The following is a 15,413-nucleotide window of genomic DNA, read 5'->3' on the forward strand; positions in this document are numbered from 1 at the left end:
GAAATCTTGGTTATACCTCAAACTCATGAAACTGGCTATGGATTCAAAAGAGAACCTAAGAAAAGACTAAAGGATTGCCATTTTCAATTAACATCCCAGTGGTATGGTTAGCTTGGTCGGAAGTTAATACCAGGCCTTAGGCAAGAATATACATACTGTATACCACTAAATTTTCCAGTATTTTCGACACTACTTCTGGTTAATTGGGGTTAGAAACTTGACAGCTGGCTCTTCATGAAACAACATAGACAGTGCTGATAGAATTCCACTGTCAGAGGCACCCAAGTACGCAATACTTATTGACGTGGAAGCTGTGCAAATACTAATCTTCCTCGTCCCTCCTTGCACAAATGCTATTGGTGGTCCCCTTTAAAACTGGCCAAATGTCACAAGTATCAAACATGCATTTTGATTGCTAAATGTGAAATTTAAAACGCATACGAAAGAAGTTGATAAATAATGTTCATGTGCGCGCTAATCGTTGTATAACCTGGCGTGGTTAATTATTCCCATGAACAGGCGATAACTGTTTCAATGGAGGAACAGACAACAACTGGTGTCCAAATGGCCACTGTTCCAGATTTGGGAAGACCCGTTTGAATGAGTATTTTAAATGGTACACCTGAAGGGAGTTTCAGCCGTCCCATTTTTGGGAATTCCCTTTTAAAGGAAACTAATGCTTTGCATATTCAAAAATGTATAGTACTTGCAGATTAAATTGAGAAATTCGATCTAGATGTTTAAAATGATAATTGTATTTAGGATTCTATGCATCTTCAACGCCGTAACATGCTGAATTATTAAGCCCCGGCTATCAGCTTTTTTCTGTGAATTGTAATACCGGTAATTTCATCTAAGTACGAACACTTGTTATAGACAAAAACCAACAAATAATGTCGCTACTTCAAGAGGGTAGTAAATAAGTTGTTTGTTTGCACCAGTTAAAATTCGTTCCTTATCAAAAAGTTTCCAAATAATTTACGTTTCGAGGTTTATTTATAATGAAGCATATGTGTAGGCAAGCGAGTTAACCGGAACATTTATCTTAAATGTTGCAATAAGACTGAAATATTCCATTCTTTATGAAATTGTAATTGTAATTAGGTTGCTAATAGGTCGGATATCGTTAAAATGTAAATTTTCATCCCACTTGCATATTAAACTATTAACGAAAAGGGTAGTTGTTAAAAAAAATCAATTTATGTTAAATGGTGATTCCACCTTCTCGGTTTGACCTCCTAGAGCGCTGTGTTGCTCACTCACCCATCTAAGTAGCGTCAGGGTTTTGGTTCCACTGGGTCTGCACTGCATCCCAGGGGGCCAGGAGCAGACAACAGCCTCCTTGCATACTGCATGTCGAATCCACCTAGGCCAGTATCGATTACCATTGTCGCGCCATACATACTGCATTGGACAGTCCACACGCTGAACCAACCACTTCCTGAGCATAGCTGACTCTTTCGCACTCAACGCGACCTCCTGATGCTCCGCACCAGAGACTTCGTCAAAAACACTGAAATTGAAAGCTTCCACCTGACGTAGGAGGCGTTGCTTGGACGCTGATGGTGGGTAGCCCGTCGTCTCGTTTCCGGGTGGTCGGGGTTCTACCGACATCCAAGCATGGTCATAGTCGGCACCCAAAATCACCCGCAGTTTGGCGACGGTCCCCTGACTGAGATCAGGCTGGAGATACGAAATAGCTGCGCTGTTGATCTTCTCCCCATGGAAGTTGCTGATGTCAAATCGAGATGGGTAGGCATTCAGCACCGAAGTGTGAAGTCGTAGAGCTGTTGGATCATCGTAGACGGAAACCGAGCGAGTGCCAACTGTTCCGCGAGGATGGTCAATGGTGGAACTGGCTGCTGCAGCGGCAGCTTCCTGCTGATTCAAGACAGAACCGACACTGACGCTGACTTTGCGGGAGTAATCGGCATTTTTGGGTATAAGATGAGGTCCTGCTCCACCAATACTTGTCGTCACTATCGACAAACCTGGATGGGCAGAGGGTTTTCCAAAGCCTAATGAAATCGAGCAAGATAGGACAAAGAAGAAAATCATGTTCACTCTTGCTTCATTAGTGTGTAGTCCTAATGCGTTACGGGTCCATATAAACCTAGCCACAGGTGCGAGCATGTGTGTTCACGTATACCAATCGGTGGCGGGCATTCCCTTTGCGCGGGATTTCAAGCACACGGTATTTGATTTACAGCAAACAGGGTCGGGAAGATTAGTTAGACTCTGTGCATTGATGAACAAATGAGCTGAAATCCCTTAAAATACACGATTTCGTATTGTCACAAAGTTTAGCTAACTAAGTCGTTTAGTTTGTTATCAAGCACGCGGTAAAGAGAATTCTTATGGAGTTGTTTTATGCAATGTATATTAAACGAAAAATTGATAGTCAAGAATACACCATATACTTTAGGACTAAAGATGGCAACACTTAGAACTTTATCTCTTTTGAGTGCGAAACATGGTAAATTTTGCAGATAAGAAGAGTTTTCATCCTTATTACCTATTAAAAATAAAAAATTAATCGACAATAAAAAGCCTTATTGTATTTTTTCCGACGAATACAGATAGTATTTACGTCATCTAAAGTCAAGTAAATTATTAAATGATTCCATATCTGAATTCAGCCTCAATTCATGAATGACCAACGACCAGTCTATACTATTTTCATAATTTTCGATAAAGATTACCAATTACCAAACTACGGTTATACATAACACTGAAATCATTTAAGGATTGGAAAAAATGGACGTATAGTTCCCGATTTACTTCTGTAAATATTAAAAGGCGTGTTATGTGGAGATCTTAAATTGGAAAATCGAAAAGATTTACACATTAACATACAATGAACCGATATTTTTCCCGCTACATATAGTCGAAGGAATCGCGTAAAGACTTCATTTATCTTTGAAATGTTTCATGGTACTTATTACAAAATTAAGCCGTCCAATTTTTCTTAATCACTTTGTGAAAATTTCCTATTTACTGTGTCAGGCTGGAGCTGATAGCTATTGGAATCTTAAAGCACTAGTTAATTAATGATTTCTTCCATGGGAAAAGTGGCTAGAAAAGAAGAAAATTAATAAAAAAATATGAAAAGCATAACGTTTGATTCGACTATCATTTGTGACAAGGGATTCCATTCTTTCAAGACAAACCAGTATTCTCACTGATGTGAATACTCACCTCCGGAATGAGACTCGACTCGTGTTTGTTGATGTCCCTTGTAGGAGTAGCAGTTCCGCAGGTCCTCTAAGGTCAGCTGTCCATCGACCTTTCAGTGGAATGGCACTCACATCACCGTAACGCCAACCAAGTGAGGGTTTTATGGGCGTTCCGACTGAGGAGACTAGGCCTAAGCCCATTACGACATTTCCTTTGATCTCTCGTCGTCTGGCCGTCTGCCGCCACGCGCACATGCGCACCGACCCAGTGAGCATGGTTGCAGTGCGGTGCGTGCGTTCGTGCCCGTTTGTGAAGGAATGCCAGCGTTTTGATCTGCGCCGGTGGCAGCAGCGGTGTTTTGACGCTTTTGGGTTTGATTTAAACTAACCTCATTAGGCGTGTTCGCTGGTCCACCTCGTGCTTACTCGAATGTCACGGCTCCTACACGCGATTAAAACGCACTTTTCAACGTGTTTTTCTTTCCAAGATGTGTTTTAACAGAGGGCCGATAGTATGCTAACTAGTGTTTGGCATTTGTAAAACTAAAAATGCCCCCGAAATCCACCTATAATTGGGAGTATATAATACCCTCAATATAACAGAACTGTCATGATTCTATTATTCGACATCCTAGCATATTTGTAAAATAAATGAGTGGAAGACTGATATTCAATGCTGTCAAAGTCCCAGAGCAAACTTTAATACAACTCTATTAAAAATATGACAGAATTCAATGTTTAATAATTTCAACGTTATGATTACAATCATGATGAACACTAAAAAGGTGAACTTGGGTTGTCAGTATCTTGAACGGAAGCATTTTCATTCTATCTCAGATACCGTTTCAACCACTGGAAATTTAAAAATATATTAATACGTCTACCAGACAGGTTCTTCCCAAAGCCTACGCTAAAAGAGATTATACAATTTCATTCATTCCCTTAAAACATTTCTGTATTGAATAGTGATGTCAAAGCCCGAATATTGACACAAGTAATAGGAAAAGTTTAAATATGACTTCCCGGGTCATTTCTTTAGTTGTAAGAACCATAGAAGTGTGACAAGTACACCACTGACGTACAGAAGAGCTGAAGATACTGGAATGGCCTCTGGTTGGAAGCGCAACCTGCGGAGAGTCAGGTGCCTACCCAATCTAACATAAAGTTAGTTGAACGAATTATCTACAGCATTATTGGTGAAAATGAAATTTTCGAAATAGAATGGGAATTAAAAAATAATCATGTGATAGCACCACTCGATTAATGTTTTAAATTATTACATGCCACAATTCCTCCTATAGCATTTCCCTCTGTTTAGGACAGAAATTTGAATAATTTTTGCACAGAAATGGAAACAAACAGAAAGGTAGCCAAATAACGGGCAATTTGGGCAAAATTCGCACTTAAACATTATAATGAACTGTGTATGTATTGCTAGCAAATTTGTATAAGGTCGAAACAACATTTCCTCTTTTCTACTTTTGATAACCAACAAAGTTTGTGCGGTTTTTGGTATAACTCTTTGAAAATTCTTGTAACTCACAAGTGCTTGTAAAACATTACTGTTTATATGCATTACAAAGTTGAGTTATGTGTCAGGCCCTAAGTGATCGTAAATATGTTCCGTCCTGTTCCCTTGTGTTTTGAACTTTCATGAAATGTCAATGACATTCGATTTTATTAAATCTACGGAAGCTTATAACGAGCTCCAAAGGTGCAATGGCAGAACGCGTCCCCAGAAATGCTTCAGAAAATTATTTCTGATGTTGAATCACCTAAAATTGGATGCTTTACTTTCAAAAAGATAACCTTTTCTTGAAAATAAAGAAATGCACATCAATATTTCCATTAAGTCGATCGTGAGTGATGGAATAATTCATTTACACTTACATTGACTGAGAGGGCTGTGGGGGCTGAGAAGTTGAGTGTCACATGTATTAACGGATGACAAAATTCTCCTCCATGTTATAAGGCACATTGTTTCCGGTTGTTTTCTGACTTGAATAGAGTCAAAGTGAGAAATTTATTCCAACGTTAACTGTACTAACATATCATTGGCCACTTGTATGTATTGTGGTCTTCAGACCCACTTATTACCCAGGTAATTCTGGATGAGGTCCAAAAGATTGTGATTGAGATCTATCCATTCAATGAAAGTAAAATATTTGCTAAACCCTATGCAGAAGGTTCCCTTACTTAACCATGAGAAGCTTAGCATTTGAGACCGAGAGGGAGGGATATACCTCTCACCTTCCATAATCCCTCAACCTACATCCCTCCAAGTAAATAGTTTCACGTCAGAATAGTTGGAAAATAGACCAGAAACAGTAACAGAAGACAGGCTGTATTGTATAAAACTAACCTTCACAGCTAGCGTGTTTCGTTGGGGAAGGTTCAGGTTATGCACTGTAATTGTGGTGATTTTAATGAATGAAACAATTCAATTCAGCTTTATTTATCTACCCATAAAAGAGTAAAAGGACGATGAATGTAGGGTTCTTACGTAATTCTTGCAATGTCTAAGCCTTTACAATAATGCATTTTGAAAAATGAATGAAAAGTATTTTAGCCTATTTCCTCACAAAGTATTAATTCAGTTTTCTAAGTCCAACTGTTTAGTGCTTGACTGGTTTACATGAAATTTGCTTGGATTTAAAATTCTTGTAAGAAGGAAAGTGATTGTCGCAAAATAGTGCCTTAATTGTAATACTCACGTTGTTTAAATGTGCCATTTTGTAAGGAAGCGGGCAGTCGATTTGAACGTGTGATTGAGGAGAACTCAATGTCTAGCAAATCAGAGAACAGCCCTGTATCCAAGTCGCCTTAAATTTGTATCTATCCCCCACTGACGCCAACAAACAAATATGTCTAAACCCAGTCAGTCTCTTCATTCTAAGGGTATGAAGGCCAAAGAGGGGAGGCAAAGGAGGATCGTGCTACATAATAAATCAAATAAATAACCATAGTTTACCACTACAATTTAAAATATTGGTTTACGCAGTAACTGAGTACTCTCGTTTAACGTTTCATTAAGTACAAAAAATCTGCTTAACTCCTAACGCTCAAATAATTACGATTATTAGATTCTCATCAGTTCGATCAAAATACAGGATTTTCCACTAAAAGATGTAAAAGGTTTTAACACATTTTTCTTACACAAATTCTCAAAGTGTTTTTGGTTAGTTCCTCCCTCACATGAGTTAATCTTTCGTAAAAGTGATTGTTTTCGTTAGGTTATTAATAAAACTTGTTTTGGGGTAACTGAAATTCCGTTCTGTGCTTACGATCTGTCCAACTTATGAAATTTTTTTCGGTATTTCTGAAAGAAAACTTTCTAAAAATTTACAATATGAAGAAGCTACTGAATTTCACGGACTTTTGACTAATAACTAGTTCAGCACTCAAATTAAACATTTCACTGTGCAAATACCTAGTTTTGATGCCTATTTAGTATAAAGGGATATTTAATCCTAATCTTTGGTTAAATCCGCGTGGCACTTACTTGGGTATCAAACTAACTGGCAGTAACTCAGATGGATTCATCTGACCCAAACCTAGTGTCAGGTTTGACGTCTGTGACCTCACCACGCCGTGGCATGTTTCGCCAAATCCTCCTTCCCCCTTCTTCTTCGGTGCACTTTCACCTAGAATTCCCCTAAGCTGTACTTTCTTCCTATGATCAGTAGGTCTACATTTCTTGAAGAAAGCGAATTAGTTGGGAGTTAAAGGAAACCGTTAGAGAGGTTAAAGTCTAACCCTCAAATCGGATTAAATATTCAGTGCAAATAATAAAGTTACGGTAAAACTGGAATGATAATGTGGATTTTCGCATTATTCGCAGAATTATTATTTTCTTAAATTTTGGAGTAGGGTTTTAGAAAATGTTCTCATTAAACAGAAATACCCACACAGTCGCCCTTGTAAAGCAGGGAGCTATGCATATCTCGAAAGTAGAGCATCTATTACACAGTCTTTCTTAGGGAATCAGAAACCCTAAGCGGTTACTTTCTATAAATATAGTGCTTTGACAGTTTGTTTAACTTTACACTTAATTAGGCGGAGGCTTAAGTCTCAGCGGCTAGTACTTGCGCTCGGCGGCATGGCCTCCCGCCATACCAGCAGCCTCTCAGCCTTTCTGTACGTAGGTATTCTATTTCCTTCAATGCTACTGTGACTTCCTACTAGTTCAAGAAAGATTTGGAGAGCTAAATTATTATTTAAATGGATATGTATTAATGTAACATGCTGCTTCAATTGTGGAGGTATACACATAAGGCAATTAATATTTGAAAGCCCAAAGTGGACACGAATTTGTCTTCTGATGCGTTTTATAAGAAGAAAATTTATTCTAAATTGAAACCTGTGCATAATTGTTGCAGAATTCGCCGACCTCTAAGGTACCTCCTACAAAATAATAAATATACAAGAAGCATACATGGTAAATAAATTGCTACATGTAAGCCATAAAAGATCTGGTGACTTTAAAGAGGCATAGCTGATTACATGCACCAAATATTGCAAATGTAAACGCGGTGCCTCGTATTATAGAATCCTTTCTATAGCCTTTGATCGCATATCTTCACTGTAGTAAAGCTTCACTATAAATTAACCTTGAAAGGTAGGATTAGAATTCCTGGGGTGTTGAGTAAATTTCTTTCTTCTCTTATTCACAAATGATCAACCAATGATAATCTCAAGTTTAAAATAAGTGTGGGGTGATGACTGAGATTTATTTCCACGCTTGTAAATAACAATTCAAATTCAAATGACCCTATAATTGCTTTTACACTCCCAAGTGAAGCCGGACTATATTCTTTAACAAAGAGAATCAGGAAGTGTTTAGGAAATGGCACACATTTTCTGTTGCCTACAAAACAGAGGGTTTATTTGTATTATGTAATCGTGACATTTCCCCTGCAGCATTCCTTGGTCGTGGTCGTAGCACTACCCACAAAAACACAAACCACCTTCAAGTGGAAGTATTGCACAGTTGTTATTAGCTCTGGTGATTAAATGATTGGGTCAGCTAAGAAACCCTTTGAGTGGCTGTGGGACGGAAACGAGAAATGTAATAGAACTATGCTCATCTTTCTCTTAGCCGACTTTACTATTTCCTGTTTTATGCGAAAAAACATGTTGGGCATAGAGGAAATTCAAAACAGAGACTCCTTGGCCATTCTAGGTTCAGCACGAGTTTATGATTGTAGCCAGTCATATTGGAGAAACTTCCTTCTTAGTCGTAAAAAATACATTGTGCAAAGATTTTCCAGTCAGTGAGGCTGAATATAACTTTCGAATAACTGTAAATGGAAGCCAATAAATTTTGTTTACCCTCCTCTTTTACTAGAAATTATTTTGGCTACCGATGGAAACAGTGAAAGTAAGAAAAAATTTTTTGAATGAAAACGTGCAAAAAGTTTTTTAGCTGTGTATTATTTAAAAATATTTGGCATACAATGAACGCAAGTAGTGTCAGTGTTTTCCTTTTTGTCGCATCTGTGTGAATCAAGGGATTTTTGATGGATAGAACGATAAAATATTGCTAAAGAAAAGAAAATGTGGTGTTAATAAATTGTTCGTTATGCTATCTTCTTTCTGGAATCTTGAGTTGTATCTTGCACATATTTGCTTTTTCACGAATTATTTCATCTCAGAGCACTTAAAAACTAAACCATGAACAAAGTTCTTAGTAGAATTACTAATGCACATTGCTTTAGTTTTAGGGACCCGATTTGGGCATCTTAATATCAAGTCGTACCACTTCACTTTGCCTCTACACCAACGTCCTATTTAAAACACTTACTTAAATTGGGCTAGTAGTATATTCTCGATCAATTGCCTGCCTTTCACCTTTACACACAGCAAAAGATTTGGAACATGAAACCTGCTACTTAATTGTCGATCCCGGGATTTGCATAGATAGCCCTTAAAAATGTCAAAATATCCCCTAAAGTTTTTAAACCATATATTTTTGTTAAAATAAAGGACGAAATTTGAAGTTTCATTTTAAAATCACTGTGCATATAAATTTAACAGAAAAACATTCACTTTAATTGTACAATCAGCTACCCGGGAAGGCAGTTAAGAGCTCAAGTGACATTAGGTCTGAGTGGTTTAAGAAATGCCAGTTTAAAGATGCAACACTATAAATGTGCTGATGTTTGGAAGTCATGAAAAGTGTTGCCTTCTCTACGTTTGCATCAGATCATCAGAACCTAGACAGATCGCATAGCAATATTGATGTGTAAACGAATTGGTGAGGATGACCAATTAATAGGTTTACCTTAATGAAACCACATACCTTGCATATTATTACATGTCTGTTTTCTGGCGAAAGTTTCCACAAAGAATGACGAGCACATGAAATACACGCCTTGGTAAGCATTAACTCAACTTGGGCAGTACAAGATCGGTGAGCTGATGGAATACGTGCGCAGGAAGAATGTAGCTCTAGTTCCACCAGAACTGGGAGAATACGTCACTTATATTAGCATACTAAATGTCTTCTCCACTTGCGTTATCAGACTGTGTGCGGTTTTGGGGTGAGTACGGGAAACGCCGATAGCAGAGCCGAAGAGGTATTTGTCTCTCTCGTAGTTCAGCCACCTGAATTTAATTAATGTCTTGATAACATTTGGTTCTGATCGCATCGTTTCTACTAGTAGACAACTCCTCCGTGCAGTTCTAGTTAGATTACTTCTCCAGGACATGGCACAGTTTACTGTGAATGGAGGAGTTATAAGAAATGAGGTTGGATTTCGTACGTGCTTCCATGGAGCGGGACATCCGTCAGGGTACATCTACTTTATGCACTATTTACAAAGTAAGATTTCACTTTTGCTAATTATTGCGCAAGGCAACGATTGTACTACTGTCTTTAGGCAATGGCATCTTTTTTTGTTAAATTTGGGAACTGGTTCTAGTACACCACGGGAACTCATGACCTTGAAATTATTTAATCAGAGAAAAAGCTAAACTATTTTCGCCAAAATTTATTGAATATTTCATAAGGAAACAGTTTGTTAGCTTACTAAATTGCAGTTGACTGGAAATATTTGTCCGATAAACTTTGATGCTTACACGCATTCGGTGCAGAGTTCCTAGCACCGGGTAATTTAGTATAAAGTACTGTTACAGTTACAGAAAATTATTTGAAATTTAGGATTTTGGTAGGTATCTTAAATACAAACAAGTTTGATCTTAAAGGATACCTACCCTGATTTCCATTGCTAAATGCTAAATCCTAACGTGACAGAAGAAAGGCTTCTGCAATTGATGAGGGAATCCGTGAAAATGGCGTCCAACTTCCGCAACTACCGCAGTCCCATGTTCTGCGGGAATGCTGTTAGCAAGTGAAGCGATACTAGCCGTAAACCATCTGAAGGTTCCGTCATGTAATCATCTGAAGATGCTCATTAAGTGAACACTCAATGCCTTCTCCACGTCTCTACTGGCTGAATAGAATCCAGATAGATATATGGCTGGACAGCACTGGAGTGAGAACAAAGTAGCAAGGAGGCGCAGACGCAAAACATTATTAATATAAACCCCTTCTTACTCATTGTTCTTCGTTTAGGCAACTGTTCTTCACACCAGTCATCGAATTCCCTCTCCTCAATACGGTTTCTAAATAGAACGAAACTCCAGCCCAGTGGAATTGCCGAGACGCATCGATGACGTTGGGATTATATGTCTTCTTGTTTGCACGCGAATTCGATGACTGGTGTGGTTGGTTCGTGGGTATCTTTTCAAGTACTAATTGTATTGTGATGGCCAACGCTGATTGTTGACCAAGGGGAGCGTTGGAGACGAAGCTCAAAGGAAAGGCGGAGCCATGCATTGCTCTAACGGTTTGTTTAACTCAGATTGGACTTATAATTGGCGGCATAGCCTCGACTCTTTCTAACAAACTAGATCGATGTCACATCCTCTGCCGTACCAACATGGCTACTGACGACTTCAAAGATGCGCTGAACGTCCAACCATATCGTCGCTTTCTCATGAAATCGGTTGACAGTTGATGTTAGCATTACTGAGTTGACAAGAGGGAATGCACTGCCCACTCGTACTAGAATTCCATAAGTAGTAGTCACAACTTAGTACAATACACAGCTTCCAGTTTTGACACACCGCTAATGCGAGAATTTGATTCATCCTTTAAAAAACAAGTTATAAATAAAACCGACTAGATTCGGGATGAGAATGACCCCGCTTAAAGATACGCATAAGCCGATAGGTTCCTTCTCCACCAGCAACAACGAACTAACTTGTAAAAACGTTTCTGAACAATTAAGTAGTAATAGTTTCATCCAAAGAAAAAGGTAGTAGGCATAGGAAGAAAGGGTACATCTCACTCGTCAGTTTTCGCCTGTGTAATCGGTAGGTAGAGTTTGAATTCGGCTGGGAGTTCGGTCTCTTTGTACAAACGATCACTGAAGAATATTCGACGCAATCGACAGTTGGCGTGGACCTACGGGAGAACCAAATAGCGGAATAGAAGTTACATGGAATAATGTGGAGCACAATCGCATCTTGTAACGTGATTGGAGTGAGAATATTACGCAACTGATCAAAGTCATTTGCTTCCTTTCTAGCCGTGCAAGAAGAATAAAGTGACTGCAAAATAACTTTGCCTGAGTTGACAACTTCAAGTTATTAAGTTAAAGGAAACTATTACGCGAGAACAAGGACTGGCACACCATATGCTTTAGGCAACGCGTTCTCAGTTCTGAAATCCATAACTGTACGTAAAGCAGAATTCGAAACTCCCGGAGTTACGATTTAATTAACAAAACTGTTGTATAGTTGACCTCAGACTGGAATTAACTAGCACAATTTAGCGTTGAGAATTATCCTCAAAATTAGACCTATTTAATAAAACTGGACAAAAATAACCCCGGAACACTAAGAATGGCACTGACTTGCACATATTTGTTACGAGAAAAGTGCACAGAATCCAATTCAACTCTGCCGTATTTACTACTTTTTCATCTGAAATACATTACGTAGAAGTAACGCCTTGGATGGTTACCCGAAACAATCACACGCCCAATGAGCAGATGAATTCAGCGAACACTATGAGTGAATCTAGTGAGAATATGACACATCTGAGCCTGGAATGAAATTTTTTCGTAATGTGTTACCGGCTTATTTCATTCGAGTTAACCAGAATTTTCACATCAACACAACTGAAATCACGACTAATGATATTCCAAATTGAACTCAGCTTCATACAATCCCTCAAACACAATCCCCAAAAGCCTCATAAATAGATATAAATATCTTATTTGGGTGATGGGAACGGCGAGGCAGATAAGAACAGCATTTACTTAGAGCAACAAAATCAAACAGTTTCCATTCTAGAGTTATTTTACATGTTCTTGAAATTCCAAAGGTTTTGCCTTACTTGGACGCGGAGAACTTCCACAAAGTTTGTTCCATAGGCACGCTTAGTCAAATTGGCGAGGTTGAGCTGCAGTTGATTCCACTTCTCCTCCATCCGCAGTGGCATCGTGCAGATGAAGGGCTTCACACGCGTTGTGCTCTGAAAGTTGCTGGCCCGAAAACGTCGCTTTATGCCTTTGTCATCGAGGACCTGGAGGTATGGGAAAGGATTCACCTAACTTTTACTACAGGAAATTCCAAAAAACCACATTTGCTCAGCATCATGAAACGTACCATCTACATCATCAGGTAAATGCTATCAATAATTGTATAGGACGTCTCATCAATGGCTTGTTTGATAGAAAGAAGACAGGAGAACAAAATCATCAAGAAAGAATGGGAGTAATAACCCTTATTCGTCCTAGTAGGAAGTTTGTGTACTCAAAACACAGATTGAGTTGATGCGAATAAGCGATCTTATGCTGTTATTCTCGGATGTCACTTTCAAAAGAGACCGTTTTAGATATGTGCAAACATAAATATTCGAGAAACAACTACCTGAACTTCAAAAGTGAAATACCGTTCCATATTCTTGACAATGAGGACGAGAACAGGCAATTTGATCCCCAAATTCTTTGTCATATCAGCTGGACAAGTGATATAGGTGGTACTGACATTGTTTCCGATTAATTCAAGTACCAAAGATTCAATGTCATTATCCGTTGTGCGTTTTATATGCCCATTGCGAACCTGAAAAAAATTATTTCATCCGATACGAATTTAGACACCAAAGGGCATTAGCAAAGAGCATTTCGCTATAAAGGCGCAGAAATCAACAAAATATACCATTTTGTCCCAAATCTGTAGAGGTTTGGAACCAATACTGAAAAGAATGGACAAAAACCCACTCTGGAACGTATTTCGAAACATGAAAGGGAGACCAAAACTGTGCTTTGATTTGATTAGCTGATTTGCTTGATGCGTTATTTTGTTAAAGTGGACAGTGGAGTGTTTTGTAACAAATGTGTTTTTTTGGTACATTCAAATCTTTTAGCATAATTTTTTAAGTATAAAATTACAGACTTTTTCGTGAATCCACTGAGAAATCTGTGGATCACCATATCTTACCATATGGTAAAGAATTATCTCATGTTTATTTGCAAATTAGTTAATGAAAAATGACAACGCCGCGTAAACAGTACATTGCATTGGCTTAGATGCCATTCAACTGTGATGCCACAGGCCTCCTCCTGGGTCCTAAGAAGTCACATTTTGTAGCTCCCCGCGACTTCCTGATGACGTAGAAAGACATATTGCCCAAGCATAATATATATGTTCAACACACGAAAGAGCCTGGGGTTACAGCCATGATCCGGAGGCTAGCTTACTAGGGTAAGGTACAATGGTCAAGATACAAAGTGGCCCTTTACCTTATAGAATGTACATGAGGACACAGAAACCGTAAAACCCGATACTTTTTGCCTACACTAGCTTAAAATACTGGCCGCCGAATAACCTCGAATAGCCAGAAAACCAGGAAATATTGTACAATCAATCCTCACACTACCTTCTGCATACAAGGATTAATACAACACCGTCGTTGCAATATTGTCTTGAGTAAAGCAAATATGGATTGATAAAATGAGATACCATTCCTCTGTTACCATCATATCTGGCATTCAAATTAGTGGCAATGGTTGCTAAAAAGGATGTGCAGTTTGATGACATGCAAAAGGAAGTCGTGAGATTTCAGGGTACCGGTTCTACTTCTCAGTTTCACCAGCAGACAGAATTGTAGAACCAGAAAGACAGATTGTCAGATTTTGTGTCTTCATTATAGATTTGCCTAAAGTTAGAAATATGAGACCATATGAATAGGTTACCTGTGCTTCAAGGCAGTAGACTGGACGCGGTTTTAAGGGGTTTCTCGAAGATATTGCTTAAGTCTATAGCGGGGCGTTTCTTTTGCTAATTCGCCATCGAGGAAACATTTAACTAAAACAAAGACCTTTATTAATGCAGGCAACATAGACGAGTACCGTTGAACTATTTTTCTGTATGTGTTCTCCCGTTTGGACTTATTTCCATTTCACTTAAATGGACTTATATTAGTTTCCTAAAGGCTTCACCATTTGAATTCGGCTTTTAGTGTGGAACTCAAGATTGAGGCTAGTTCAAAACATCCATACGACTTCGACATCACTTTTGTGATGCGCTTTTGGAGGTTAAAGAGCTTAGTTAATGTCCTCTATATGTGACGCGTTGATGTTGCTGTCCCGATAGGGTAGATCCTCTATATCGGCACTAATGTAGTACCTGGTTTAGCGGGAAAAACATTCTAAGGCATGAGTGAGGAATTAACTTTAATATAAGGATACCGAAACGCATCCCGTTTAATAGCATATCCTCAAAACACACCTCTTAAATTCGCTAAAAACCTACTAACATTTCAAAAGCTTTCATAGTTGTTAAAATACCAAATCTTTTAATCTTTCCCATCGTGAATTGAACTGACTCTACAAATACCTTCAAATTTCTCACTCAATCAATCGTTCCAATCGGCTAAAACAGGTTAGTTTTTTGCCACCTGACAGACAGTGTAAGAATTGTGTTTATAGACTGTCGTATGAATCGGCAAAGGCGACGTACGCTTGACGCTTATCGTTCGCCCTTCTGCTTGGAAACGGATTTGAATCCACAATTGACTAGCTAACCGGAGCAAGATTAGGTCAAGGTCTGACACGATCACCTCCCACCCCGTACACAAACAAATACGTTATAGTGTGCAACAGAATTTTTGAGCGATTGGGGAGCGAAGAATTATTCACAATCATGACATATGATCGTGATAAT

The 15,413-nt window shown here is 38.6% G+C and overlaps 2 protein-coding genes across 2 annotated transcripts; both read right to left on the reverse strand. All coding sequences in view use genetic code 11, as the record gives it.

The window, feature by feature from the left end:
- Nucleotides 1-1,194: 1,194 nt before the first annotated feature.
- EGR_08605 (Noggin-3) lies at nucleotides 1,195-2,058 on the reverse strand (the record flags this gene model as incomplete). Its single annotated transcript, XM_024497854.1, has 1 exon — nucleotides 1,195-2,058. The coding sequence occupies one exon, from the start codon at nucleotides 2,056-2,058 to the stop codon at nucleotides 1,195-1,197; it is 864 nt and encodes a 287-aa protein (XP_024347728.1).
- Nucleotides 2,059-9,658: 7,600 nt separating this feature from the next.
- EGR_08606 (hypothetical protein) lies at nucleotides 9,659-13,490 on the reverse strand (the record flags this gene model as incomplete). Its single annotated transcript, XM_024497855.1, has 5 exons — nucleotides 9,659-9,782; nucleotides 11,531-11,646; nucleotides 12,583-12,771; nucleotides 13,119-13,310; nucleotides 13,407-13,490. 5 exons carry the CDS (start codon nucleotides 13,488-13,490, stop codon nucleotides 9,659-9,661), a joined length of 705 nt encoding a protein of 234 aa, XP_024347729.1.
- Between the last annotated feature and the right edge of the window lie 1,923 nt (nucleotides 13,491-15,413).

This window comes from Echinococcus granulosus, assembly GCF_000524195.1.
Source record: "Echinococcus granulosus chromosome Unknown EG_S00112, whole genome shotgun sequence".
NCBI classification, from domain to species: Eukaryota; Metazoa; Platyhelminthes; class Cestoda; order Cyclophyllidea; family Taeniidae; genus Echinococcus; species Echinococcus granulosus.